The sequence below is a fragment of the Macadamia integrifolia genome, chromosome 5 (assembly GCF_013358625.1).
Source record: "Macadamia integrifolia cultivar HAES 741 chromosome 5, SCU_Mint_v3, whole genome shotgun sequence".
Lineage (NCBI taxonomy): Eukaryota > Viridiplantae > Streptophyta > Magnoliopsida > Proteales > Proteaceae > Macadamia > Macadamia integrifolia.
Window position 1 is genome coordinate 1,457,138 of NC_056561.1, and position 26,586 is coordinate 1,483,723.

General features: G+C 38.3%; 4 protein-coding genes across 7 annotated transcripts; 3 read left to right on the top strand and 1 right to left on the bottom strand.

Moving 5' to 3' along the window:
- The first annotated feature begins 7,612 nt into the window (after positions 1-7,612).
- LOC122080286 (transcription factor EMB1444-like) lies at positions 7,613-16,821 on the top strand. Of its 4 annotated transcripts, none has more exons than XM_042647240.1 (12): positions 7,621-8,774; positions 9,831-10,001; positions 10,392-10,479; positions 10,614-10,655; positions 11,749-11,808; positions 13,641-13,760; positions 13,835-14,032; positions 14,120-15,067; positions 15,178-15,279; positions 15,656-15,793; positions 15,889-16,014; positions 16,431-16,821. In XM_042647240.1, exons 1-12 carry the CDS (start codon positions 8,668-8,670, stop codon positions 16,503-16,505), a joined length of 2,175 nt encoding a protein of 724 aa, XP_042503174.1. In that variant the 5' UTR covers positions 7,621-8,667; the 3' UTR covers positions 16,506-16,821. The 4 variants fall into 4 exon arrangements, 3 of the variants coding, with proteins under 3 accessions (XP_042503174.1, XP_042503176.1, XP_042503175.1); XM_042647242.1 differs by having other exon boundaries at positions 7,623-8,774; positions 14,132-15,067; XM_042647241.1 differs by having other exon boundaries at positions 7,623-8,774; positions 10,395-10,479.
- Positions 16,822-16,880: 59 nt separating this feature from the next.
- On the bottom strand, positions 16,881-18,506 carry LOC122080287 (1-aminocyclopropane-1-carboxylate oxidase homolog 1-like). Its single transcript, XM_042647244.1, has 3 exons — positions 17,812-18,506; positions 17,404-17,725; positions 16,881-17,313 (listed from the first exon to the last, which is right to left on the bottom strand). The coding sequence occupies exons 1-3, from the start codon at positions 18,366-18,368 to the stop codon at positions 17,035-17,037; spliced, it is 1,158 nt and encodes a 385-aa protein (XP_042503178.1). The 5' UTR covers positions 18,369-18,506; the 3' UTR covers positions 16,881-17,034.
- Positions 18,507-21,044: 2,538 nt separating this feature from the next.
- Positions 21,045-22,717, top strand: LOC122080288 (1-aminocyclopropane-1-carboxylate oxidase homolog 1-like). Its single transcript, XM_042647245.1, has 3 exons — positions 21,045-21,781; positions 21,859-22,180; positions 22,282-22,717. Exons 1-3 carry the CDS (start codon positions 21,207-21,209, stop codon positions 22,531-22,533), a joined length of 1,149 nt encoding a protein of 382 aa, XP_042503179.1. The 5' UTR covers positions 21,045-21,206; the 3' UTR covers positions 22,534-22,717.
- Positions 22,718-24,786: 2,069 nt separating this feature from the next.
- On the top strand, positions 24,787-25,361 carry LOC122079661. Its single transcript, XM_042646315.1, has 2 exons — positions 24,787-24,942; positions 25,050-25,361. The coding sequence occupies exons 1-2, from the start codon at positions 24,787-24,789 to the stop codon at positions 25,359-25,361; spliced, it is 468 nt and encodes a 155-aa protein (XP_042502249.1).
- Positions 25,362-26,586: the final 1,225 nt, after the last annotated feature.

Here is a 26,586-nt window from a genome sequence, read left to right on the forward strand (position 1 = left end):
GACACCCCTAGTAAGGTCCATATAACTTAGACTACTATTGTAGTATGTCATTATATATGATTAGGGATGTCAACCAATCCGTCCTATATCCCCTTGCAATGTGGCTTTCTGAATAAGTACCAGACCTACCATGGCAGGCGATGGCACTATTAATAAATGGCTGGTTGAGTGCTAGTCTTTTCAAAAGGCTAAACGGACCTTAGACAAGCTACTAAGCCATTTTATCTTTGAACAAGCTCGTAACAAACTCTAAACGAGCTTTAAACATGTCAAGTTACATAAAGGGGTTTTAAATAGACTTTAAACATATTGGGCTCTTAATCGGTCGATCTTGGTTAGGTATTCGGTCTGAGCTTGAGTCAACATGTTACGGATAACGCGATTTCAGGTTTTCCTAATGGGACTTGCCAATGTGGGTTTAGAATTAATACCCCTACTAATGATATTTAAATGTAACTAATTATGATAATTAATTAGTAACAAACAACCATCAAATTACAACCCGTGAAAAGGCAAGGTCCACGTATCATTATAATTACTTAAAAATTTTCAAAAGTATTTACTAAGGCTATGTTTGGTTGTAAGGGGAATTAAAAAGAAGAGAAGTGAAATTTTCATACTTAAAAAAGAAATATATGTAATTATTACCCATGTGACTTTAACATTAATTTCAAATCATTCTATATTTGGTTATGAAATTTCACTTTGTTTTGCATCCAAAACCCTTTGTTATAATGTGCAAAATAAAAATTACATATAAAATATGTCATTATTAAACATGGTTAAAAATATTAAGTTGTTTATACAATCATATGGGGTAATGATTATAAACTTTTTCTTTTGAAGTATGAAAATTGCATTTCCCCTCACTTTAAATTTTCAATCAAACGGAGCCTAAGAAAATATTGAAAGAATGTTAGATTTTGGTATTTGGAATTCTATTACTAGAGCTTTGACCTTTTTCGGATTTTCTTCTGTTCTCTCGTCTGGCTCTACTTTAGTTGTTTTGGACTTCTAACTTCCAAGAACATAACATAAAAAATGAGGGCATACAAAAAATATTCAAAATTGGGAATTATGAATTTTTAAAAGCTTTATTTTGTTCGGTAGTAAATTTTATTTAACTGAATTTGATATATAAGTAGGAGATCTTGGGCTTTACATGTCTATAAAATTTGGGCCCGTTGTTGCTATCATGTAGGTGGATATTTCGGTAGTGCAGCAATCTAGGATATGTAAGTTTTTATCATTATCCCTTATTCTTTGGGCCCGCGTTCCCCTTAATGGTTGTTTAACATTTCCAAAAATGATGGGAAAACTATTCTATTATTCTTATTAGGCTGAAACATGGGATGTGAGCATGGCTCTAAGGCCCTCTTCGGCCGACAAGTTCTAAGAAGTCGAACCTGGTTCTATTGCTTGGAAGGCAATTATCCTAACCGTTGGACAACTGACGCTCGAGTATGTCAATTAGTACTTGTCAAGTACCTAATAATTTTAATTAATTGTATTTGGAGAGACTAGAACTTAATGGTACTACAAATATAATATTGAGAAAATTTTTCACAGAGCCAATATATTGTATGTCTTATTACAAATAAATTTTTTTTTTTTAAACATATTTTCGCTCTCTTTTCTTGATCATCCGAATCCAATGCAAATGACACCGTTTTCCTTGTTGACATTGGTGTGACGTGAGAGATTTCCCCCTCCTGTAACAATTATATAAAACGTAGCTCAGTCCATTGATATCAACAAGAATATACAAAGTCGAGTTGAAAACATTTTATTGAAATCAGGATTTTATTTTCGTTGCTACAAAAATATCAACCAAAATATATTTTGTTCTAGTACAAAATGCATTAAGAAGGAGAAGGTTAAAAAAAGTCTGGTTGATTTATTTGAAATGGATGATCTTGAACTGTCTTGGATCCTTAAATCCCTTTTGAAGATCAGCTATATCTATCTTCCTGTTGATGGTTGGATACCTTTGAATATGATGAATGCTCCACAGTTTTACTTCTTTGCCTGCTTCCTCTTTTCAAGAACCTTACCAAAATATCAAATACTAACAGAAACAAGAACCTCCCTCAACCCACTCAAAACTTTCCATCAGAAATAGTGATAATTTGATAAGAGACCCAATTCAATATAGCAAATAGTTCATGGATGAAACCACACATGATAGTGGTAAATGGATGATCATGGATGAAACCACACATGATAAGCTTGCAGGATCCAGCCTTACTAGCTGTGTTCATTAACTGACATCCCATATAACATGGTTAGAGAGTTTCACATTGCAGAGATTCTTGAGAAATCTTCTGTTTTTTTCCCCTTTTGAAGATTCAGAAATCATGTATGTATAGATGTGGATACATAGTGATGTAATTTGGAAATAAGGATATACATTAATTTTCTGGTATATAATGTAGGAGTTTTAGACTTTTAATTAGTTGTTAATTTCCATTTTTCTTGTTAGAGATAACCATAAGTAGGACTTAAGCAGGTTCTTTTGAAGGAAAGTGTATATGAAAATCAATAAAAATGTCATTAGTTAAATATTTATTATTTTTTGTTGTATAAAGAGGCTTTCAAAATAATAATTCATTCTTATAAGTTGAATATTTTATCAATTCAATGACATAACTTTAAGGCGTAAGTGGAGATAGGAACTCTGTGAGCAGCTTTACAGCGGAGGACGAGCATTGACCCACTCATTGGTAATGCAGGCAAGCTCGTTTCGAAAACTTGTCTGAATCGAAAATAGCAACTCTATTTCTGGAACCACATCTTAAGTTAAACCCCCCAAAAAACAAGCTAAGTACTGGAAGCTCAGTTGGCAATGATTAATACCTTTTCTACCACCCCAAGTCTGACCTTAACCACCCAAAAAAAATAAAAATTAAATTCATTCCTTGTTTGGTATTGTTTTTCTATGAATCACTAATGTATAGATAGGTCTAAGTTTGGCTTAGCTAGTTGTCAAATTTAAGAACCTAATCCAATCAAAATACCCTCATGAGTTTTGGCATGCATCCTTATATTTATTTTTTTCAGCCATTTGTATATACTCATGCTTCCTTCTATAGTCTTTTGGATTTTCAAAGCTTTATTTTGACACTTGGTAAGATATTTATTTAGGTTAAAACTAGACAAGCATGCATGCAAGGGATATTGGAGTCTACTTGATCACAAAATTTGGGCCAATCTACCATGTGGAATTCATTTGGATCATATTAAGATAAACTTTTTTGAATATGCCGTTCAAAAAATGTTCACCCTCTTTTAGAATTGTTGCCCTTAGTACATCAGATTTTGATTATTTTCTTATTTGTTTTAAGGGGAAGGTTGCACCAATGGGAGATGCACTTTTGATATCGTGAGTGAGGACCCTTGGCATTATGAGGAAACTTTTTTTGTTGTTTGAACCAACAATAATATGGTCATTGGAGATCCATATGAATGATGTTTAAGAATTCGCAAATTTCAAAACTATGTTATTAAGGACAAGAATGTGCATGGGGTTGTGGTGTGCATGCCCTCTCACATTCTCTCTCCTCCCCTCCCCTCTTTGACACACATACCCTTTGCAACCATAACCGTTTTCTGCCTAGTTTGGTGGGGCGTGCGTATATTGAGACACGTTGCATGTCGATTACTTGTCCCTTTTTTTTTTTTTTTTTGTAATAGGAAAAAAAAGACAACCTACAAGCCATAGCGACCAATCAAAAGAAGATTCTCCAATTCAAGCCCTATCAAAACACCGATAAAAGGGTGATACAACAAATCCCTCGTCCATGACAAATTTTTATGGGAAAAATTTTCTCAGTGTAATTTTCTTCTTTTGGGGTTATTTGATTTTTTTTCCTTCCGTTTTTTTAACATATGAATCCCATGTGAATTATAACTTTTTCAACAATCCATTAATATGATATGCAGATTCCTTTCCACCCTGACAGCAACATCAAAACCCACTCTCATTTTTTATTCCAAAGCCATTTGTTTCTCGATTTTCGTAAACATTTACAATTTTTTGGTAAAGTAAACTTCCAATCTTTTATCAGTCAATAAGTGGACTGCTAATTAATCATTAGATTCCCTCGCAGCCTTACTTATACCTTGGCAAAAATGTCAAAGGGTAGTGGGGCAGCTGGTCTATGTGGTCGGACCAATTGATTTGCCTTACTTCATTCAAATTTCCCATATTCAAATACCATTTGTCAAATTTTCAATGGGAACACATCTTTAGGCCATTCTTCCCCACCACCTTTTGGTTAAAAGTTTTTAGGATTCTCTCCTCACCATCACAATCCAATTTTAAAATAGGTAAAAGTTTCTCTGAACTTAAGGTATTCTCTATACCTTCTCTCTCATTTGAATTATATAAATATTTTTTTCATAAAGAATGAATAAAAAATTTCTTTCAGAGGTGGCGTGGGAAATGGAGGAGGTTCATAAAACCCTTACCTTTCAAAATAAATCCGAACTTGACAATTGCCATCCATTTAATTCGTTGTGGTATGTCATTTTTTGGTCAAAAAGAGGGTTTTTTTTTTTTTAGAATTGGCTAAATACAAGTCAATATGATTAATTCATATTAGTATTGATATCAATATTGGTATTAACAACAATTGATATGAATATTTATAAGGTTTACTAAGGGCCGTTTGATAACGTTTCTGTCATTTCTGTTTCAAAAAATGACAGAAAAATAAATTTTCGTTTCTAGAAACAGAAACTGAATTGAAGGTGTTTGATAAGTCATATTTCTGAAAGTCGATAGTAATCACCAAAAGAACGACACAAGTCGTTTTCAGAAACGGCGAAACAAGTTCTATTTCAATTTCTACTTGTTTCGCTTGGATCGTTTCTTGAACCATAAATAGATAAAAAATTTAATTTCTATTTCTGAAAACAAGTGAAACGAAAACAGTTTTATCAAACGTTTGTCTAAAAATGATAAAAATGCATTTCTAAAAACATTATCAAATGGGACCTAAAATCCTGATCAATGTACATGAAAGGCAAAGACATTATAAACAACTCAAATCAGAGTCTCAGACCGGTTATACTGAGTCAACCCTAAGGATTGGGTTTAAGTTTATTAAAGACTTGAACGACTCCAAGTCCTAATAGACATTCCACTCACATAGTGCCCACTCCTGTGTCAAACCTATCAAAAAGAGTAGCGTCAACAATGCTTAATTTCAAATGGGTCTTAGCTATTCACTCATCTCCAAGCACATCTATATTGACTTATCTAGAGAGAGAGAGAGAGATCAAACCATCTTTCATGACTATGGAGATTAAGGGTGGCAGTATGGCACATCTATGGATTACATGTTGGTAAAAAGCTAAGCTATAAAATCCACTTATTATGATTCTTGTTTATTAGGACTTTTTTGGGTTCATTAGAGAGAGAAAAAGGGAGAGAGAGGGAGAGAAAGAGAGAGAGAGAGAGCTACTCTAGTGAGGATTAGATTAAGGAAAGCAAAAGAGACCCAAGAAAGGTAGTCATGGAATCCATATTAAAACACTAGAAAATGGCCAGACCTTCACTTTTATATGGGGTGGCAGCCTTACATATTCCTTACCTCATATCAACCCTTTGTTGGATTTACTTGATGGGAAATTGAAACCCTTCTTCCCTATTGTATTAGAGAATGAAAATAAAAGAAGAGAAAGATATGATTGTCCTTTGTCACTTTGTATTCATGATCCTACTCATTTCACTTCTTATTCTTTTCTATGAAAATGATGTATCATTTGCATCACTAACTAAGCTTATTCATGTTCCATATATATAAGCATGTTGCCTTCATTCAATGACCTGAAGATGCCTCCTTGTAGGCATCATTTCCAGTTAATAATATAAATTTAGAGGCCTTTCTCTAATAAGAGATTTCACTAATTTATCTGACCTTATGATCACAACCACACTTGATCATTCAAATATTTTAGGGCCTACAGACTAATACTAGCTAAAATTAATATTTGTCCATTGGTTATAATCATTTCCTGTGTTAGAATTTTAACCTTTCAGCTTTGGGATGCTCTAATAAATCAATAGGAAAAAAAAGTAGAGATGGAAGAGCCAAGAGACAAAAACAAAAGAGATAAAACATGAACAAAGCAATGTTTGTTTGAGGTAGACAATTCCCCTTCTCCATTATAAATAAGGTGTATCACTTGATTAATATCCTCTAAATGATTCATATTGTGATCCATGATTTCACTTTACATAGGTTGCTTTATTTTGTATTCTCCTCATTTATGACTAATAAATCAGTTTCATAATCCTCTACATCTATTGCAAATTTAATTTTATTCAAGTGGGCCAGAGAAAATGAAGGAGATCAAGAAAAAAATATATATTATAAGAAATGAATACATCAATCGCCGAAGATCGCACTTCAAATGCGAATAATGGGTTTTGGAGTACTTTGTTGTGTTAGTGAGGTACATGGAGAAATAGTTAGTAAACAAGCCATGAGACCTTACAAGGTATTGCATCAGGTCATGGCTCTTTGGTTTAGAACTATAGCTACATGCCTTGACGTTTTAGTTGATGATATGTGTAAAAACTTTGTTAGTCTTAGGCATCGTTTGATAATATTCCGTTTATGTTGTTTCTGCGTTTTGTTGTTCTCAGAAATGGAGAGACAACCTAAAAAGTGTTTGATAAAGTTGTTCCATTTCACCCGTTTCTAGAAACATAATTCAAAATTTATGCCTATTTAAAATTCTAGAAACAACTTTGACGAAACAAGTCCGGCTTGTTTCGTCATTTCTATAAACGAATTTAAGAGAAAAAATGGTTATTGTGCCCGATAAATCTCTCAACTATTTAAACCTAAAAAGAGGCAATCAAACCCTCTTTCCTTTTGGACATTCGATATACTATTGGGATTTTTAGTAGCATTATGTCTGCAAAAAACATTTTGAGAAACAAGTTTATCAAACACCAAAAAAATTATTTTTATTTTCAGAAACGTAAAAAATCATTTCTACTATTTATAAACATAAAAATAACAGAAACATTATCAAATGGTACCTTAGTTTTTGTTTTTCTTAGCAAGCTTTGAATTGTGAAGTTTATGCTTTAGCGACATTCCTTCATTGTAAATCTTATTATTGTTAATAGTTATATTTTTTTCTTTTCTTTAAATAAATCATTTGGTGAAGGTGTTTCTCTACCTTACTTTCGATCCTTTTTTTTTTTTTTTTTCTTGTTTTGGTTCACGTATTTGATCCTATCGATTGCCGACAGCTTCGAACCACCAGTAGTGAGGAAGAGAATTACACTTGGAAACCATCCAGGGCTAGAAAGGTATGAATGAAAGACCATGTGAAGAGACAACTTGGATTGAAGTGTTGAGTCGCCTTTTAGTACTAGAATCATTGCATGGGTAAAAAAAGATAGACCATCAACCATGAGAAGGTTAGTTCATGGTTGAAAAATGTCTAGGGATGTAAGAGAATGATGGGAGGATAAGAGGCAATTCTTGACCATGGACATCATTTTGTTGGCCAACACACAATGTCATTGCCTCCCCACCTTGTCCCAACCACTTACCTCTTAAGAACAATCACTCTTTTTCAAATCCAATTCCATCCACTTACCTCTTAAGAACAAACACTCTTTTCAAGGGTTGGCTCTGTCTCTCTCTCTCTCTAGCTTTCTCTCTCTTCCTCCCACCATGAAATGCTTGGAACTCTTCTTCCTCTTCCTCTTCCTCTTCTCCTAAATCCTAAAATGCTGATGAACAGTGGATGAAGAAACTTACAAGGAGTTTAGTGGGTTATCTTTGTCATTTCCTTATGATTATGATTCAGTTATTTCATGGTTTGTCAGGGGTAAGGCTCTACCATACGCTTGAAGCGTAGGAGCTGCCACTGTACCCAATGGGGGAGTGTGCGCGTTAAGCATCCTGCGTTATTTAGACGAAAGGCACTTCTTTTAAAATGAAGCGGACGAGAGACTCAAGAGGCAGAGCTGCTTCTTTTATATAAGCGATATATATTAAACATCGAATCGTTCTTCGATTGCTTTAGCAGAGCCTGAGAGCAGAAAAGCCCTCGAAGAGTTTCTACTTCTTCCTCTGAAAATTGTGTTGGAAACTATTAATTCTCTTCAGTTTCGAAGTTCTCTGTCAAGGAATGGCTGCAAGTGAAGTTGGAGTATCTGAAGCAGTAAGCTGAAGCATCATCTTTTTCTTTTCTGTTTTTTTCTTAGCTTAATGCAATTCCAACGAAGTTATGTTCCTTCTTCGAATTGTTTAAGTATAATTGAAGGAATTCTTAGAGGAGGATTGAAGGGCTCTGCAGCTAATCTAAAATTTATGGCTAAATGCTCGGATAGGCTGAGCTGTTCGGGGGCTTTGAATATTGATCTGGGTAGTTTGATTGTATAGATTTTTTGAATTATTGAGCTCTAAGGATTCTAAAAGAGATTTGGGTCTTGGGACGGATTGTCTGAGTGGCTGGGAGATGGACCATTTGCTTCTCCCTACTGTTGGACCACCAATAAAACGACGGGCGGGTTTACGAAGGAAACAAGCGGGAAGAGGTTCTTACAGAGGCAGCTAGGGCTATGCATTGGAGAAACTTTAGGGTTCTCTGGGGTTTAACCCTGGGAATGTTCGTAGGGGAGCTAGAAATTTGATGGGTGTCGAGATGGGTACTTACTTGCGGGAAACTCTCAGAAGCCTCTGTCGCAAGACAAAGTGGAAATACGCAGTCTTTTGGAAGCTTAAACATCGAGGTCGCATGTAAGTTTGCTTCCGTTTTTTTTTTTTTTTCTTTAAATTACCCTGTTCATCACTATTGCCTGCTCTAGAAAATATGAAGTTAAGATAAAAAGTTGAGGTTTTTGGTTCTGTTATAGTATTAGTTTCCGAATTGTATCCTCATATATAATGCTAACGTATTTAAGCACTGGGTAGCTCTCTTATCAGTGAACCACAGTTATCACCATTTATACTTCTTGATTTTAGTTTTTGGAGAGCTTCAGTTTCATTGCTTTTGATAATGATTCTTTTTTTATGTTTGCAATTTTGTAGATATTTTATTTAGAAGGAATGCATATTTTCAATACTAGGAAATGATGATGCAATTACCAATCAGGATGTCACATCACTATTTTCTGTATCTTAGTTGCACTTAGTATTGCCTTTTATTCTTTGGTTGTGATCTTCACATTACAGTTAGAATTAGAGTAGCTGATGCACTTGAAACTCAATCAGGCTGACTCAATTAGGAAGTTATGTGAGTACCAACCTCCAAAATTTATATGATAAAACTTTATTCCCTTTTCGTAAGTACAGTGATTTTCATTTATCAGTGTCTTCAAAATCTTGAAGAACCATGGTTATTCCAGCCAGACTTTCTTAAGGTTGGAGATGGTAGCCATGACTTACGACTCATTTGTTGGACTGTTACCTAGGATAATGGCCTTGCATGGTAGGTAAAAACTGCAATAGATCTGCATAGATGATGTCTGGTGCTAATATGTTTCTTGATGAGGTTAATTATTTTCTTATATTAATTTAATTTAACCATTTAAATTATCTGTGTGCTCCTTTAGATAATTAGTTGCTATTGCTTTGAGGTGAATACACTTCTATCTTTTTTGGGTGCATGGGACCCATTTTCTGATTTCAGTTGTCATCATCTATTCTTCCCCTTTCGTTATTTAATTTTTCTGAGCTATTTAAACCGTCAATCTTTAATTGTTCTTTTATATAATTAGTTGTTATTGCTCCAAGATTAATTGGTTTCCATCCTTTTCTTCTTTTCTTTCTGTGGGGGCATGGAACCCGTTTCAGGAATTTGACTTGGGAGGATGCTTACTACAATAACCATGAACTTCCTGACCATTCAGAGAACATGTGCTATATAGATACCCTTGTGGATTTCAATGATGGGAGGTATCAACAGGACCCACTTGGATTAGCCCTGGCAAAGATGACATATGCTGTATATCCTTTTGGTGAAGGGTATGCTTGTATACACTTCTTCTTTTTCTTCTTTGTTGTTTCTATTTTATTTTGTTTTATTTATTTTTTGGTGCTGGTTGATTGGGATGTGGGGTGGTTGGTTAGGTGCTATCTCAAGGTTTTGGTATTCCCGTTTTACAAGTGTTTGATGTGTTCTCCGAGTAGCTGCTATCTTGTGAGTCAGTTAAATTGATGTGGATAGAATTACGTTTGTGACTTTGAGTTATAGCAGATTTTTTTTGTCATCTTGTCTATGCCCTCTAATAATCTTAGAATTTCAGATCCTAAAGAATTTCTCCCTGACATATTTTAGTATTTACACTTTTATTTTCGCTTGACTGTTTGTGTAAGAATGGTTACATTTAAAGGCTCTGTGATCTTAATATTTAGCAGGATTATTGGCCAAGTGGCAGCATCTGGAACACATCAGTGGACTTTTGCAGACAGGCCTGCATCTGGTTCCCGGTCATCATCTAAAGTAAGGATTTTTCTTGTCTTCCAGTGAATAAATAATTTTCATGCATGTTCATTCTATCTCCATAACAAAAATGAGGATACTCTACTAATGTTATTACCTCATTATTCATATTGTTTCATTTTGGTGATTTCCAGTACTGTGATGGGTGGCAAACTCAGTTTTCATCTGGGATTAGGGTAAGTTCCTTTGTCTATCCTTTATTTATTGTGTTTCACGTGTTCTAGTTGTGCACAATGCCTAATACAACAGATATGATGCACCAAATAGTTAGATGGGTATGGAGGTCGATCTCACCAGCTAGGATGGTTATGCCTCTCGTTTCTTTCTTTGATAAGTAGTGTGTCTCATTTTCTTCTCTCTGAATAATTTTCCCCTGCCAGAGTGGTCAACTAGGTTCCTAGTGAGTGCCTATTAATCCACAACAGATATAAGATCCTATTCATATGATCTGTAATTTCTGGAGTGGATCAGATTAGTAGAGTACATTCATTTGGTGGATGTGGTTTGAGGCCGTGGTCTTTGAATAGGTGCCTTCTATTGATTAGATGGTCCATATCAATGACTTGTATTATTGATTGCAACTTTGGATGATGGGAGCCCCACATATGATGACCCACCACATCATGCTTTGCAATATGTGGTCAAGTTTAGGCCATTTCTTCCATTTAGGTTGCAGATCCTTTTTAAATTTGAGCGGTAGGTGAAGACGAATCTTTTATCCACGTGGATTCTTAAAATCCTAGCAGATTTCTGGGATTAGTCAGACTAGAATTTATTCCATTTGGGGGAAACCAGAAGCTTCTGCCGGATTCCCTTCTGGTGGTTAAAAATTTGTACGGTATTGTTTGTTTTGGACAGTAGGACTGTCAACCATGCATAACTTCTTGTCAGGAAGATTGGAGATGAGTATGGAAAGGGGACATTTTGGGTCATGTGAACTGATGACTGTCACTGATCTTGGTGGCAAATGATGTTGCTGGAGTGAATGCTCGGAATTGCTCCAGACTTTGCTAAATGGGTGGTATTGCCAGTCCATGAGGCGTTATATCATTTGGACAGTTGAGGTTGGTTGGGTCTGCATGTTTCACATTTTTTTGGGGTTGGGGTTGGGGTTGGGGTTGGGGGTGGGGGGCTGAACAACCATGCATAACTTTTTCAGGTTTTCGAACTTAAATTCCGTTGTTGTCTAGTCATGGAATAACATTATCACTCCATTTGATAATTGAACTGAGTGTTATGATTTACCTGATTTCCTGCTTTTGTTTGTAGACCATTGCTGTTGTTGCTGTGACTCCTCTTGGAGTTGTACAACTTGGCTCTTTAGATACGGTAAGCTAAATCATTAACTTTTTGTAAATCTGACCTGTTAATATTCAAACAGTGATATATTGTACACAATTAAAGGGATCAAGCTAGATACCATTCTACAATGTCTAATGTAAAAGTTTCAATTTTGTCTCCTTTTATCATATGATTGTGTTATCTAGATGTGACAAAGGCTACAAATTGGGTGACAAAGATTCCATTCCCAGAATTTGCATGGTTACATGAAGTGTGGACATGGGTGCGGTGCATAATTTGAACTCTCTGCATAACATGGTCATCTGAAAGCATAATTTGTTGAATTTGTTAGTGAGAAAATGATATTCATGCTTTTATTTATTTACTACCAATTATGTATTTACACTATCGTAAGAAGGGCATTCACCCGGGCCCATCAAATTGGAATCCTGGCCATTGGTGGAGGAATTGAATTATGTAGACTGCAAACCTTCTGAGTTCTGAGTTTCTTACATCAATTAAATCATTAGTGAAAAAACTGATGTGTTTAATTGCAATGAATCCTATGCTTGGATAACTAGGGGCTTACATGGGGTTATAAATCAACTATATGCTTGGACTCCAATTAAATCTCTGAACTTGGATGTCTGCAGACTCTTAAGCATTTATCATTGGTTTGGGATGCCCATAAACTTGAAGAACCCTCTCAAATATCATTTCTCACAGATTAGACTTATGCTCGTGTTAATTAAACTCAGGATGAGACCTCTAAAATAGTTTATAATTTGGCCCCAGATATTGAGTTCCTAGAAATCAACTTCAATGCAGCTTGGAACCAGTTCTGACTTAAATCTGCAGGGCTTGAGTACAGTTTGGCTTATTTAGGTCTTCTTTGTGAGCATTGGTCAAGAGTACATTCTGAAGTCTCAAAGCTGTTGTCCATCTCTTCTTCTATAGCCACTGGCTGAATTGGTGAGTTTACTAACGATTTCCCATCCCAGTGTCCAGCTTGGTTCACTGGACCCTTAAATCATTTCCGAAGTCATCTGGGACCTGTTTCATTAGCCTTACCCATCTATGACCAAGGTTAATCCCTCAGCCTTGCCCATGTAAATACATGCATGCTGAGGATACAATTACAAGACTGAAAACATGTAACGTACAATGTTTTTTCTTTTCTAATAAAAAGAACCTGTGAATGTGTTGACCACATTCTAATCGCTCTAAAATACGTGCTTTTTCTATTCTAAAATAGTATTTTAGAGATATTTGTTTTTCATTTCTTACCAAAAAAAAAAAAAAAAAAAACAAACAAACAAATTTCACATGTATTTCAGTGATAGGTTTGCTCTTTCAAACTTTTTAAAGTTGAAACAGGATTATTTAGGTGGGGTTTTTGTTTCATCAGTGAGAATGGACAGTTGGAATTTTTATTTTGCATCTTTTACCTGCTATTATGTATTCTTTTATACATCATTGAAATGCTTGACGTCCTACTGAATATCACAATTCTTTTCATAACAATCAGTCATTTACACCTGCACATTGTTTAAACACATTCTCTTCAAGTTGTTTAAATGTGGAAAGGTCAGATGAACTTCCTCTTTGGAAGATTGAAGTCAGATCATCGAGTTGACAACTGACCAGTAGTTCTATAGCATATCTGGTGCTGCAGTGGTGTTGGGTTTTCAACTCCACTATTCTTAACATAAATGTGTACCAATTAACTTCAAAAGTATAAGCCTGTTCTTTCCAAATTCTTTTGATGAATCATTATACAGGCTTGTTTTCTCCTATATATGATGTCATTTACAATTGGTTAACTTTAGCTGTTGATCTTTTTTTCTTTTGTTCCCTTACCTTTCTTATGAGAGGAGCAGGTTTTCGAGGATTTGAATTTGGTGAGTCATATCAAGGATACATTTTATTCCCTACAAATCTTCTCTCTAAGATTTCTTCCTGATGCAACACTATATTCTATGAAGAGCACCTCAAGTCTGGTATGTAACTTTTTCTTTATGCGAAGCAGAGTCTTTTTATAATGTATTATCATCTGATGTAGCTTCTCTCCCAGTCAGAAATACCAAAGAAAACTTCAGATGTAGAGATCATTAAAGATTGCCTTGGCATTCTAGATGAAGGTGTAAGCATTATAAAGCCAGATACTCAACCTAATTCATTGCCTTGTTTCGAGAAACTCAATAACATCCCTCGTGCTCTTTCTCTCTGTGATCTCTGTCCGAAAGAAGCTGTTGAAATGGTTGATAAACAGGTAGGAATCAAATCACCTGCATTATGGGGTGATGCAAATTCTCAGTTTCTTCAACACTGCCTGGGAATCTTTGATCCAGAGAATCAGAAATGTGTGCAGATGAAACTGCTCGAGCACAAAAAGTGTGGGGAGGACACAAATGGCTGGAAGGATGTATGTGTGCGTTCAGGACGCATTCATCCACTAATGTCACACGATTTCTGTACTGTGGATACAAACTTAAATAATTTTATGCTGGAGTCTGGAGTACATTTCCCTTTCCACCCTGCAGAATCTGTTGTCTCTAAGATTTCGGAGGGAGTTAAATGTGATAGGATTATTCATCTTGAAAATGAGGGGCTCCATGCACCTCAACCATTTGAAATTCAGCGAGGAAAAGGTTTGGAGCACAAGTTGGAGTTACAGACTGAAATAGAACATGTGGATACTCTTAATAATCCGTTAAGTTTCTCCGCTGGATTTGAGCTGCATGAAGCCCTTGGTCCAGCTCATGTGCAACAGGAAAAGAATGATGATGCTTGGGGTGATGCATTGATGACAGAACCTGGTGTACCTGCGGAACCATTGGAGGGGATGGGCATTAGTCAGTTTAGATCACAGTGTGGGTCAGATCATCTTCTAGAAGCAGTGGTAGCTAATGCTTGCCTAGGCGTTAACAGTGTTAAAAGTGGGACTTCATTCTGTGAATTATCAGAGTCAGTTGTGACAACTGAAAACAGCCCACAGACGTCTTTGCATGCTAAGCATGCTTGTGTTTCAGCAGGGGGACCAAATGGTGATTCCTCCCTTGTAGAGGTTGCAAATTACAAGACTTCTACTTGGGGTTCAACAGAAATGCACGTAAGATCTCGAAAGGAATTATCCTCCACAACTCTTAGCACATGTAGCGAGCAATTGGGTGGACAGGTTCAACCAGCTAAAGTCAGCAAAAAGAGGGCTAGACCTGGTGAAACTTGTAGACCCAGACCAAGGGACAGGCAATTGATTCAAGATCGTATTAAGGATCTCAGAGAGCTTGTGCCTAATGGTTTGAAGGTAAAAGTTCTATTTGTGATGCTCATATGTGCATCTCTTTCACATAAAAATCTATCATGGTGTCACCTTAATATAAACTGAGTAGCTTTGGCCTTTTGGTGGTTGCACAGTGCAGTATTGATTCACTTCTGGAGCACACAATCAAGCACATGCTCTTTCTACAGAGTCTTACCAAGCATGCCGATAACTTAAAGAAGTGTGCCGAATCAATGGTAAGCATCATAGTGGTTGAGAATTTTGTGAAGCTAGAATCTTTTTCCATAATGAGAGTGGTTCTTGCAAAGGAAGTGAAAATTGTTTTCTTGTTTCTTTTCTCTCTCAACCCTATGGTTTATGGTATTCCCACCTGCAACCCCTCCCCCCTTTTTCTTTGCTTGGGGTTGGGTAGGACATATCCATGGTTCCTTAAGCTGGCCTGCCAAGTGCCCTTGTTTATTCTTCACAACCTCTTGTTATAACTTGGTGTTTGATAACTGGGGCATGATCTATTTCCATCATTAATTAGTGAATGTGAAAGGAGACCATGTTCGTTTAATCCGATTGCTGATCTGCATATATGAAACTCACACAATATTTTTGAATATGCAGTTGCAAGATAAGGGAATCGATTCACTAGGATCTTGCAGACCAGAATATGGTTCAAGCTGGGTTCTGGAGGTGGGAAGCCAGGCAGTTTGTCCAATAGTGGTGGAGAATCTGAACATGAATAGGCAGATGCTTGTAGAGGTTCGTTCTTGTTGAATATGCACAAATTTATCAACATTCTTATTCATCGTTTTTCTGACATATTGTTTCCCTGATATGTTGGTCAAATTGTGTAGATGTTGTGCGAGGAATGCAGCCTTTTTTTTGATATAGCAGAGGTCCTCAGAGGTCTGGGTCTTACAATCTTAAAAGGTGTAACAAAAGTTCGTGGTGAAAAGACATGGGCATCCTTTATCGTTGAGGTATGATTTTGATTGAAGATGGTAGATATGTTGTCATAGTTGGAGTGGATACGAAATCCTCCTTTTGGTAAAACTGGGATTGTGTTCTCTTAGCTTGTAAGTTACATGCATATCATACATTAAACTGGGATTGTATTCTCTTAACTTGTAAGTTAAAGGGGTATCAAACAAATTAAAGAGTCAAGTCTCTTTTTGCACAGTAAAAATATATTAATCATGTTCTGTTGATTGGAATTTGTAAACAAAGTGTCCATTCCCATGTCTGTAGACTTTGTCCATTTGATTGATATGATCACCTTGGTTCTGTGCCTAAGCCAGGTGTAACAGAATACTAGAATATGAAGAAATCTTTTTCCTTTCTTTTGGTGTTTGTTTTTCATGGAGCAGTTTTTAATTCCACTGTGAATGGGATGCAGAGTAAGAAAGGCTTTCAGAGGATGGATATCTTGTGGTCGCTTATGCCGTTGTTGCAGCCCAAGACAATGATCTAATGGCTACTGCCTCGACAGTCCTGGGATGATGATCTGGAAGGTTTTGCATGTAATTTCTAGCAATCATCTTCTAAGTGTCATGGTTGGTGTTTCTGAATTATGCAACCTCTCTGTTGAGCTATCTGGTACTCCTCCCCCACCCCCCTCTCCCAACCGAAAAAGAAAAGTGTACCAGTTGTCTCTAGTTCAATTCAAGTGTGAAGGTGACCTCTTTTACCCTGCTTGATGGTTAAGTGATTGCAGACTTGGAACCAAAATACATTGCAAGTGTATTAAGATCTTCATATTTCTGGTATGGACTTATCATGTTGGCATATTTCGATTTCTCGTTGATTATTATAGCTTGTAAATTTGTTCTGGAGCAATAGTAGAATATGGAAAACAATTTTCAAGTTCAGGTTAATATTTTGGATGCTTTTAAAGAAGAAACAATAATGGTACCTTGATTAATCATACAACTGCCATCCATGGAGGACACTACTCCCATATGAAATGATAGAAATCATTGGGATCTTATTTTAAACTATCACTATTTCTTATCTTCTGAACTTATAGTTTGCAACTTGAAATCTTCCAACGTAGAAGTCCCTTCAAGTCCCTTTGCTAGGTAGCGTAAAGTGTATTCAGTGACTGTGATTTCCCTGTAGATGGGGGGATTGTCCTCCAATAGCAACTCCTTGATAGGCCCATAGATCTTTGTTGATGGTAGATAACTTGTTGTGAAGAAGCATGCCAGAGATAGTCTTGGACCTACTTTGTGAGCCAATACTCGATGTTCAGCACTTTTAAACTTATCATTGGATATAAGCTGCAGCCACAACCACGGTATTAATGAGAGAAAATTACAATTTGGGTAGCTGCTGGGTCCCCAATAGAACTAGGAATATAACAGACTTGCCTGCAAAAGATCCCCAATGTTCACAACCAGAGCTCCAGGTGTGGGGGGAACATCAACCCATTGGTTCTGATCAAGAACTTGGAGTCCACCAATATGGTCTTGTAGAAGGATAGTGATGAAACCACTGTCAGCATGCTTAGTGGCACCCAGCGTCAGTTCTGGTTCAGGGCAAGCAGGATAATAGTGACAGATAAGGAGATGCCCATCTTCACAACCCATCTCCCTCAGCCTGTTAGGATTTAGCCCCAAAGCCTCTGATAGTAATTCAAACAATATAGTCCCCAACCTTTTAACTTGATCTGAGTAATCCATCAATATATCTCTGTAGATTAAGGAGATGAGAAAGGAAAACTCAGTTGAGCTGAAAAAAGTAAGATCACAAAGCCTGAGAAGACGAAGAACACATACCTGCAAGCCTCAGGCAACTCGTCAGGGTTGAGAGGTTGAGGACCCATGAGGCAGAACAAAGTATCCCTCCAATCAGCAGCGTTAGAGCTGTAGAGATCGAAATTGGAATTGTATACAACCCTTTTATTGGCAAAGTCACGTATGTAGAACTGTTTCTTCACCTCTGTGTCTTGCTCGTAAAACCTTCTAACCCCTTGCAGCATCTCATCAAGAACAGTTACAGGGATTCCATGATTCACCACCTGGAAGAACCCCGATGTCTCCGATGCTTGACGCACTTTCTCGATGATTTCCTTCCTTAAATTCATATCTTTGTCGATGACGCCGTCGGCCAAGTCTATGATCGGGTTTATGAGATGGGTTTGGCTCTGGCTCCGGATGGAATCAGGTGATCCTTCATGGAGGGTATCAGGAGGGTGGACGAAGATACGAGGTACCTTCACCACCCCAGCGTCTACCAGTCCCTTCACACCAGCTTTAGTATCATCGAATTCCCTCAACTCCTTGTTCCGGTCATAAGTGGCTGAAACCTCCTCTTGGGTGCCGGAAACTACCATTTTTAGTATGCCCTTTTCTTCTTCTTGCAAGGACAGTTCTGTGACAATGACTGGAGGCGTGAACGTAAAAAGATATGCCTATAAGTACTTAAGGGGAGAAGGATATCTGTACCCTTCAGTTTAGCTTCGGCTTCTACTTTTACTTTTGGACGGTCAAGAAAATATCTTATAAAGGGCGCCTGGTCTACTGGTGTCTAAGTTTTTTTTTTTTTAGGTAAAAGTCTAAGTTTAATACGCCACTCAGGTATGGACAAAGAGTCATGTCATGAAATTATAAAAATATAATTAAGTAATATTTTATAATATTAAAATATTCTTATCACCTGACCCCTACAGCCTACAGATGGATGTGCATGTGCTGCTATAGTTCGCAGTTTAAGAGGGTTGCCTTGAACTCATGTTTAATTACTTGGGAAGCATGAGAGAGAGAGAGAGAGAGAGAGAGAGAGAGAGAGCAAGCTGATTTTTTTTCGCCATTGCATCTCTCTCTCTCTCTCTCCTCCCCTCCCCTCCCCTCCCCTCCCTTCTTGCCTTTGCGACACTGCCTTGTATCTTGATCATGCGCTCATGTACCCTCTTGTACCTTAAGGTGGCTGGTGGTGTCATCAGTTTTAGTATAGTATATTTTGTAATGTTTTCATTATGTATAGATTAGTATCGGACTAATGGCATATACAATACTTGAATTTTGAATTCTCAATGTAGATGCTACATAGTTGATTTTTATCCTTTAGAGTCTACAAGTGTAATAGGAACATCCGTGGACAAGAGGTTCACCATAAGATGATAATCTCAATGGTTAAGAGAACAAAATCAAGTTAGATGGTTCTATTTCTCAATCTTTCTGACTTGCTCCTATGGAACCAAGGTCGAAAAAATTGAAAAAATCCGTCATTCACAACCACTGATGAAGGACTATAAAACTAGAATCTATAAAAGTGATTAAATAAAATAGCCTCGACTTTGTCAACTGATACTGAGAGTGCAAAATATAGATAAATACCAAAACCTATTGCAAGTAGAAAGATAGAGATCGAAAACATAGTTCTCGTGGTTCAGAAAAAAAAAAAAAAAGCATAAGACTTTGGGGCATTGAATAGCTTGTTGTATCCATAGAACATCTGTGACATAGATTATTCAATAATTGTATCTGTATGGATTAGTGGATGTATGTTGATAAACTTAATTGGATGGAGCCCAATACTATATGTGATTCTTAGTAATGGGTAGCAGCTTCAATTGCCCTAATCTAAAGTATACAAAATTACTATTATGTGTGGTCTCGACCCAATGGGCGAACATGTTGGGGCTTTGACTTCACGCACCTATTGGCACCTTTCGAAGTACTTTGACGTGTGAACTGTGAGAACCAAACAAGTCCTGTGCACATTAGCAAACGCCTGAGCACTAGCTGATTGTAGACCATAGTTGTGTGTTCGCATGTGCAGTAGTTTGATTGCTACTAGCGGGAAAGCCATTTTGTTGGAGTGCACAACTAGGTTGCATGCTAGTGCGGTCCAGCTTTCTTCGCATGCTTGAGAGCGATGCACGAAAACCCATCAGCAATTGGACTTTATTTTGGGAGATATTCAATTACTCTCTATGGGGTTGGTCTATGCACTTAGTCTATAAATAGGTAGCAATGCCGTATATACCACTCATATTTTAATTCAAACGAAAGAGATCCTTTCTTTGTTTCTGAAATTAAAGATTTCTTTTCAAAATTCATCAAATCCAACCTACAATGTCAAAATCTATATTGCGGTGATAACGATTAGAGAGTTTAGATCACGTTCTCGTATAAGAATCATTTTTGTTTGATGTTTGATCCATACTTGAAATCCACTCAATGCAAAAACTTATTATAAGAAGAGAGAGATTCAATGATTTCCATATATGCATCAAGACACAATATGAGAATGATTCTCATATGAAGAACTGACCAAGACCACGGTTAGAAGGGACAACCATTATTCAAAAGCGTCCAACAAAATACACGTGTTCATGTTATCCTGATTCCATGGAACCAAAGATCTGCAAATATCAGTCTCTTCTTCCTCTTTCGTTCTTCCCTTCTCAAGCTCCTGCAACCTGCACCAGCCACCAATCACCCAGCACCACATCTACATCTCTTCTTTAATTTCCTTTCCCCAACCCCCACCCCCAAAGGGATAAAAATCGTCTATTTTTCTAATCCCTATTTTTCTTGTGTTTTGTTAGTTGCAGAAGATGACACATGTCATCAACGGTCAAGATTAATTCAGTTGGGTGAAGGTTATTACATCCAGTTTGGTTTTTAACTTAATCTTGGCCGTTCACTTAAAGTAATGTCACATGTCGCCTTCTGAAGATAGCAAAACAAGAAAAACATGGTTGAAGAAAAACAGACGATTCCCCAACCCCCACCCCCAAAGGGATAAAAATCATCTATTTTTCTAATCCCTATTTTTCTTGTGTTTTGTTAGTTGCAGAAGATGACACATGTCATCAACGGTCAAGATTAATTCAGTTGGGTGAAGGTTATTACATCCAGTTTGATTTTTAACTTAATCTTAGCCGTTCACTTAAAATAATGTCACATGTCGCCTTCTGAAGATAGCAAAACAAGAAAAACATGGTTGAAGAAAAACAGACGATCCCCCCCCCCCCTCCAAAAGTCCAAACCTGCTCACTCGTGTTTGGGGTAGGTGTGGAATTTTATCGACCCTGGCTGCCACCCAGGTCGTTCGTCTCCCTAGTCTAAACTTCTGTACCAAACACTTCCCTGTCCTCTTAACTCAAAATAAATAGGAAGCGGGAAGGAGAGGAGGGAAGAAGTGAAAGAAAAAGAGTAAAGAAATGGTGGCTTTCTCAGGCGCCGAGGAAGTTTCAGGCGAGAGTACTTATAACCGAACAACAGATTTGAAGGAATTCGATGAAACTAAAGCTGGCGTGAAAGGACTCGTAGACTCCGGGGTGGTGAAGGTACCTCGTATCTTCTTCAACCCCTCTGATGTCCACCTCCCTCTCCATGAAGCAGAGTCCATCCAGAGTCAGTCTCACGCTCAGACCCAACTGAGTTTTCCGATCATAGACCTTCAGGAATGCATCACTGACACGAAAGACTCGAGTCGAAGGAAGGAACTGATCGACCAGGTCCGGAAGGCGTCGGAGACTTGGGGTTTCTTCCAGGTGGTGAATCATGGGATCCCTACGAGTGTATTGGAGGAGATGCTGCAAGGCGTTCGAAGGTTCTTCGAACAAGACATTGAATTGAAGAAACCGCTATATTCACGGGATACAACTGGCAAGAGGGTTTTACACAGCAGCAATTTCTCTCTCTACGTCTCTCCTTCTGCCAATTGGAGGGACTCCTTGTACTGCCTCATGTCTCCTCCCCCTTTCAATCCTGATGAATTGCCTTCAGTTTGCAGGTTGGTATACCCAATTAGTAATCCCCTTGTTCTCAATCTACTTTTCTAAATACTAACTAGTTTGATTGATCTGCTAGAGATATACTGTTGGAGTACAACAAGGAAGTGATTCGAATGGGGAATGTTTTGTTTGAGTTACTGTCGGAGTCATTGGGACTAAACTTCAAACACTTGACAGACATGGGTTGCGCCGAGGGTAATGCCCTTATGTGTCACTACTACCCTGCATGCCCTGAGCCAGAACTGACCATTGGCACTAGCAAACATGCCGACTATGATTTCCTCACTGTCCTCCTTCAAGATCAGATCGGTGGCCTCCAAGTTCTTCATCAGAACCAATGGGTAGATGTTCCCCCCACCCCTGGAGCTCTTATTGTCAACATTGGGGATCTTCTCCAGGCAAGTCGGATCTACCCCTTCTCTGTTAGTTTATGAAACTATATATAAAAAACCCACCCTTCTCTGCTAATTGATTGATTTGTGGATTGTGGTTGTGGCAGCTTATATCCAATGGTAGGCTTAAGAGTGTTGAACATCGAGTACTGGCAAATAAAATAGGGCCAAGAGTATCAGTGGCATGCTTCTTTAGTACCAGCTATCTACCATCTACAAGGATCTATGGGCCGATCAAGGAGTTATTATCAGAGCACACTCCTCCCATCTACAGAGAAACCACAGTCAAAGAATTTACCACATATGTCCACTCAAAGGGACTCAATGGGATCTCAGCGTTGGAACATTTCAAGCTGTGAATTTCAACTTCACATATAGAAAATATTGATCGCTAAGTACTGGGTTGGTCTTTGCCTAAGTATTTGTTTGCTTTGAAACTTTGTAGACTTGTTTTCTCTCTTTTGATCTGAATGGGTATAATGCAACTTATAATTATGTTAATGATAAATAAAGGGTTTTGTTCAATTTCCTTTGAGATAAAAAGACTTTGCAATCATGGCACCTGTTATGATGCAATCCCAAATCGCATTGAGGAGGATATAGACTCTGTTATATGTTATATGGAAGGAATATGTTAAAAGGAAGGAGTATGCAATACCAAACGCGTCATGCCATGTTAAGGTTACCACCATTTGTCAATAACCCAATGGGACTAATAGTTCTTGGCTCACCTCACCACCTTGTTTCTTGGTTTTTTTTGTCTTGGGTCGTTTGATCACTCGTCTCACACCTCTATGAAACACATCCCTGCTGTTCTCAGCCTGCTTTGGGTTTTCCCTTCACAATTTTAAAACATATCATATTAAATACGGGAGGCCGCCCAATGTCAATTGCTTAGTATCTTCATTTCTAGTTGTGGGACTAAAGTTGGTATAGTAATTGGGAATATCTCTTAACTACAAGTTTTAGGCAACCAGCTGCAGGAGAACTATAAAGATTGAAATTGGAGTTGTATGCAGCCCTTCTGTTGACATGGTCGTGGGTGTAGAACTGTTTTTTCACCTTTGTGTCTTGCTCGTAAAGCCTTCTAATCCCTTCCAACATCTCATCCAAAATGTACAATTATAGAGATCCAATGATTCACCACCTGGAAGAACCCGATGTCTCTGACAAGTCATGCACTTTTTCGACAATTTCCTTCCTTAAACTCACATCTTTATTGATGATCCCATCTCCCAAGTCTATGGTCGGGAAGCTGAAGTGGGTTTGATTGTGGCTGTGGCTGTGGCTGTGGCTGTGGATGGAACCACCAGCCGAACCTTCATGGAGGGTATGAGGAGGGTGGAGGTGTCATAGATATACCCAAGGATTAAAGTATCGGTATCGATCGCCGTATCGGTCGGCCAAAATTAAGATACGTATCGGAGAGTATCGTATCGTATCGGAGATACACTAAGATACGCTAAAGATACACACATAAATGGATATGAAACATTTTTTTAAACACTTTTGCATAAAGAATTTGTTAAAAAAAGCTATTGATAACATGTATTATGCATAAACACTAAATTAAGGGTATCGTACTAAGAATTCAAGGTCTATAGTTGTCCCATAAATGTAAAATCCTTCTTTCCAACCTTGATTTCCACTTTAGTTAGAGAGAAATATGGCTGACAGCAACTTTGGAACAAAAACCCTTCAAAAAATAGTTTTTTTCTGAAAAATTACCCATATTGGCCATTAGATGACCGTAGCACCGATACGTATCAATACTCACCGATACGTACCGATATATATATCAATACTCACCGATATGTGCTGATATATACCGATACGTACTGATCGATACATATCGATACTCACCGATACGTACCAATACATACCGAAACGTACATTTTACCTCAATTTTATATTTTTCATAGAGTCGTATCGAGGCATGTCGTATCGTATCGATGTGTATTAGTGGTGTATCGGTATGTATTGTAGGATATATATCGATACGAAATGATTTAAAAAATTCAATGTATCGTATCGGTGTGTATCGTATCGGCCGACTAAATTTAAGATACGTATCGGAGGGTATCGTATCGGTATCAGAGATACTTAAAACCATGGATATACCAAAGCACTCTGTCACACACACAAACACAACTCCAAGTGCTGCTGTATCTAGCTCTAGGTCTGTTACATAATCTGTTAGTCAATTATGCAACTTGACACAATTAGTTAAGTCTCAAACAGCTTGATTTAAGAGGTTCTTTCATTCCACTTGTAATAGTTAGCAATCAATAAAGTGAAAGCATTCTTTACATGATATCAAGAGCTGCAAGAACTCTCACGAGTCCTCTCTAGTTTTCTTTCCTTTTTTTTCCTTCCTTCTTTCTGCTACTATGATGTCGTCTTCCACAGCGACGGCCATCTCGTCGGAGATGCCTCAGAGCCTGATCTCTGCTAATGTCGCACCTCAGCTTCCTCTGAAGCTTGGCTCTTCCAACTATATGCTTTGGAGAGCGCAGTTCCTCCCTCTGTTGAAAGGCTACAACCTCTTGGGATAAGTGGATGGCTCCTTTCCACGTCCAATATCCGTTGCTGAATCAGTTTCTTCCGATGAAATGGCAATACTGTGGGATCGTCAAGATCAACTAATCTTGTCATGGATCATATCTTCTCTTTCAGAATCCACCATCTCTCACGTTGTGAGCGCCACCACTTCCAGTGATGCATGGAACATTCTTGCTCGAGTGTTCGCTCCATCCTTCCGCACAAGAGTTATGGATCTTAAAGATCGACTCTCGACTTCAGCGCGGATCCGATTCGATCACCGACTACCTCCTCTATTCGAACCATCACTGACACACTGGCTGCTATTGATCAGCTGATCGGTGACGAAGATCTTGTTCTGGCGGTTCTCCGAGGTCTTGGATCTGAATACCGTGACTTCGCCACGTCCATTCGTTTTCGTGTGACGCCTGTTTCGTTTGTGGAGCTTAGTGGTCTACTGCTCAGTCATGAGAATTTTCTTAAATCATCCGATTTGGCCATCTCTGATGTTACCACTGCTAATAAGGCATCCACTCAGAATTTGTCCAGTGGTTCTCGACGCTCCTCGGGATATCGAGGAAATCGGTATCGTGGCAATCAGTATCGATCCAATAGGCAACCTGCCTATTATGATCAGAATCATTGAGGATCTGATTAGATTATCATGGACATCGCTAGGAGCAACTCCATCAGCAGAGGCCATCTCAAGATCAGCTCTCCAAGAACTCTGGTCCGCTGGCTCCATCACCGGCTTTGTTCTCGACCTCACTGAGTTGTCAAATTTGTTGTCATCTTGGTCACCTGGCCTCCCACTGCCCCCAACGCTTTAACCACGCTTTTCTTGGTACAAATTCTTTCTCCACTTCTTCACCTGTATCATCTTCTTGGTTAATCGATACTGGATCTAATAATCACATAACTGCAGACATAAGTAATCTGGCTGTTAGCACTCCCTAATCCGGTCCTGATCAAGTCATCGTAGGTAATGGTGATCGTTTGTCCATTTCAAATGTTGGTTCCTCTGTTCTTCGTTGTTCAGGTTCAGAATTTCCTATGGCTAATGTCCTACATATTCCTGATATTCATCGTAATCTTTTATCTGTTCATCGTTTTACTTTTGATAACAAAGTTTATTTCGAATTCCACTCATCATTTTTCTTGATCAAGGATGAACAGACGCACCAGACTCTGTAGTATCACGGCTGAGTAACCAGGGACTGTATGAGTTGCCGATGATCTCTCGTTCTCCTACTGTGTCCCTTACCACTGTTCGTGCTCCTTTGGGCAACTCGCACTGTCGACATGGTCATCCATCATTCAAGACTGTTCGACAAATCATAAATTAATTTGCCTTACCATCTTCTAGTGTAACTCACTCTACCTGTGGTGCTTGTGAATGTGCAATGAGTCATAGACTTCCTTTTTTTGTTTTTGATTCTATTAGTTCATGATGAGGGTACTTCTCGCCCACCTCCAAACGGGTAAGGAGCATCCTGGCCAATGCTACTAGTACCTTATCTCGTCGTGTTGCCACCTCGGCCCTCCATTTGGCCGTGCAGTTACCTCGGCCCTCCATTGGTCTAAGCTTCCACCTCGGCCCTCATTGGGCCGTGCTGCTACCTCGGCCCTCATTGGGCCGTGCTGCTACCTCGGCCCTCCATGAGGCCGTGCTTTCTCCTCGGCCCCCTATCAGGCCGTGCTTCCACCTCGGCCCCTTATCTGGCCGTGCCACCACCTTGGCCTGGCGTCAACATCAAGGTTCCCGTGCTCTCATCCACCCCTCACACAATTGGCATCTCCGAGATAAGAGGGGAATATTCTTCTGGGATACCCTAGGACCTGGAATATTCCCAGAATCACAGAGCCACTCC

Excerpts from the sequence above, each read along its gene's own strand:
- LOC122080286 (XM_042647240.1), top strand. The coding sequence starts at position 8,668 with ATGGGTGTCGAGATGGGTACTTACTTGCGGGAAACTCTCAGAAGCCTC. Across the intron at positions 10,002-10,391 it reads GTATATCCTTTTGGTGAAGG|CAGGATTATTGGCCAAGTGG; the intron begins GTATGCTTGTAT and ends CTTAATATTTAG. Across the intron at positions 14,033-14,119 it reads TTGAAATGGTTGATAAACAG|AAATGTGTGCAGATGAAACT; the intron begins GTAGGAATCAAA and ends CCAGAGAATCAG.
- LOC122080287 (XM_042647244.1), bottom strand. The coding sequence starts at position 18,368 with ATGGTAGTTTCCGGCACCCAAGAGGAGGTTTCAGCCACTTATGACCGG. Across the intron at positions 17,726-17,811 it reads GAGTTGCCTGAGGCTTGCAG|AGATATATTGATGGATTACT; the intron begins GTATGTGTTCTT and ends CTTAATCTACAG. Across the intron at positions 17,314-17,403 it reads ACATTGGGGATCTTTTGCAG|CTTATATCCAATGATAAGTT; the intron begins GCAAGTCTGTTA and ends TTGTGGCTGCAG.
- LOC122080288 (XM_042647245.1), top strand. The coding sequence starts at position 21,207 with ATGGTGGCTTTCTCAGGCGCCGAGGAAGTTTCAGGCGAGAGTACTTAT. Across the intron at positions 21,782-21,858 it reads GAATTGCCTTCAGTTTGCAG|AGATATACTGTTGGAGTACA; the intron begins GTTGGTATACCC and ends TTGATCTGCTAG. Across the intron at positions 22,181-22,281 it reads ACATTGGGGATCTTCTCCAG|CTTATATCCAATGGTAGGCT; the intron begins GCAAGTCGGATC and ends TGGTTGTGGCAG.
- LOC122079661 (XM_042646315.1), top strand. The coding sequence starts at position 24,787 with ATGGCAATACTGTGGGATCGTCAAGATCAACTAATCTTGTCATGGATC. Across the intron at positions 24,943-25,049 it reads CTCCATCCTTCCGCACAAGA|CTGATCGGTGACGAAGATCT; the intron begins GTTATGGATCTT and ends GCTATTGATCAG.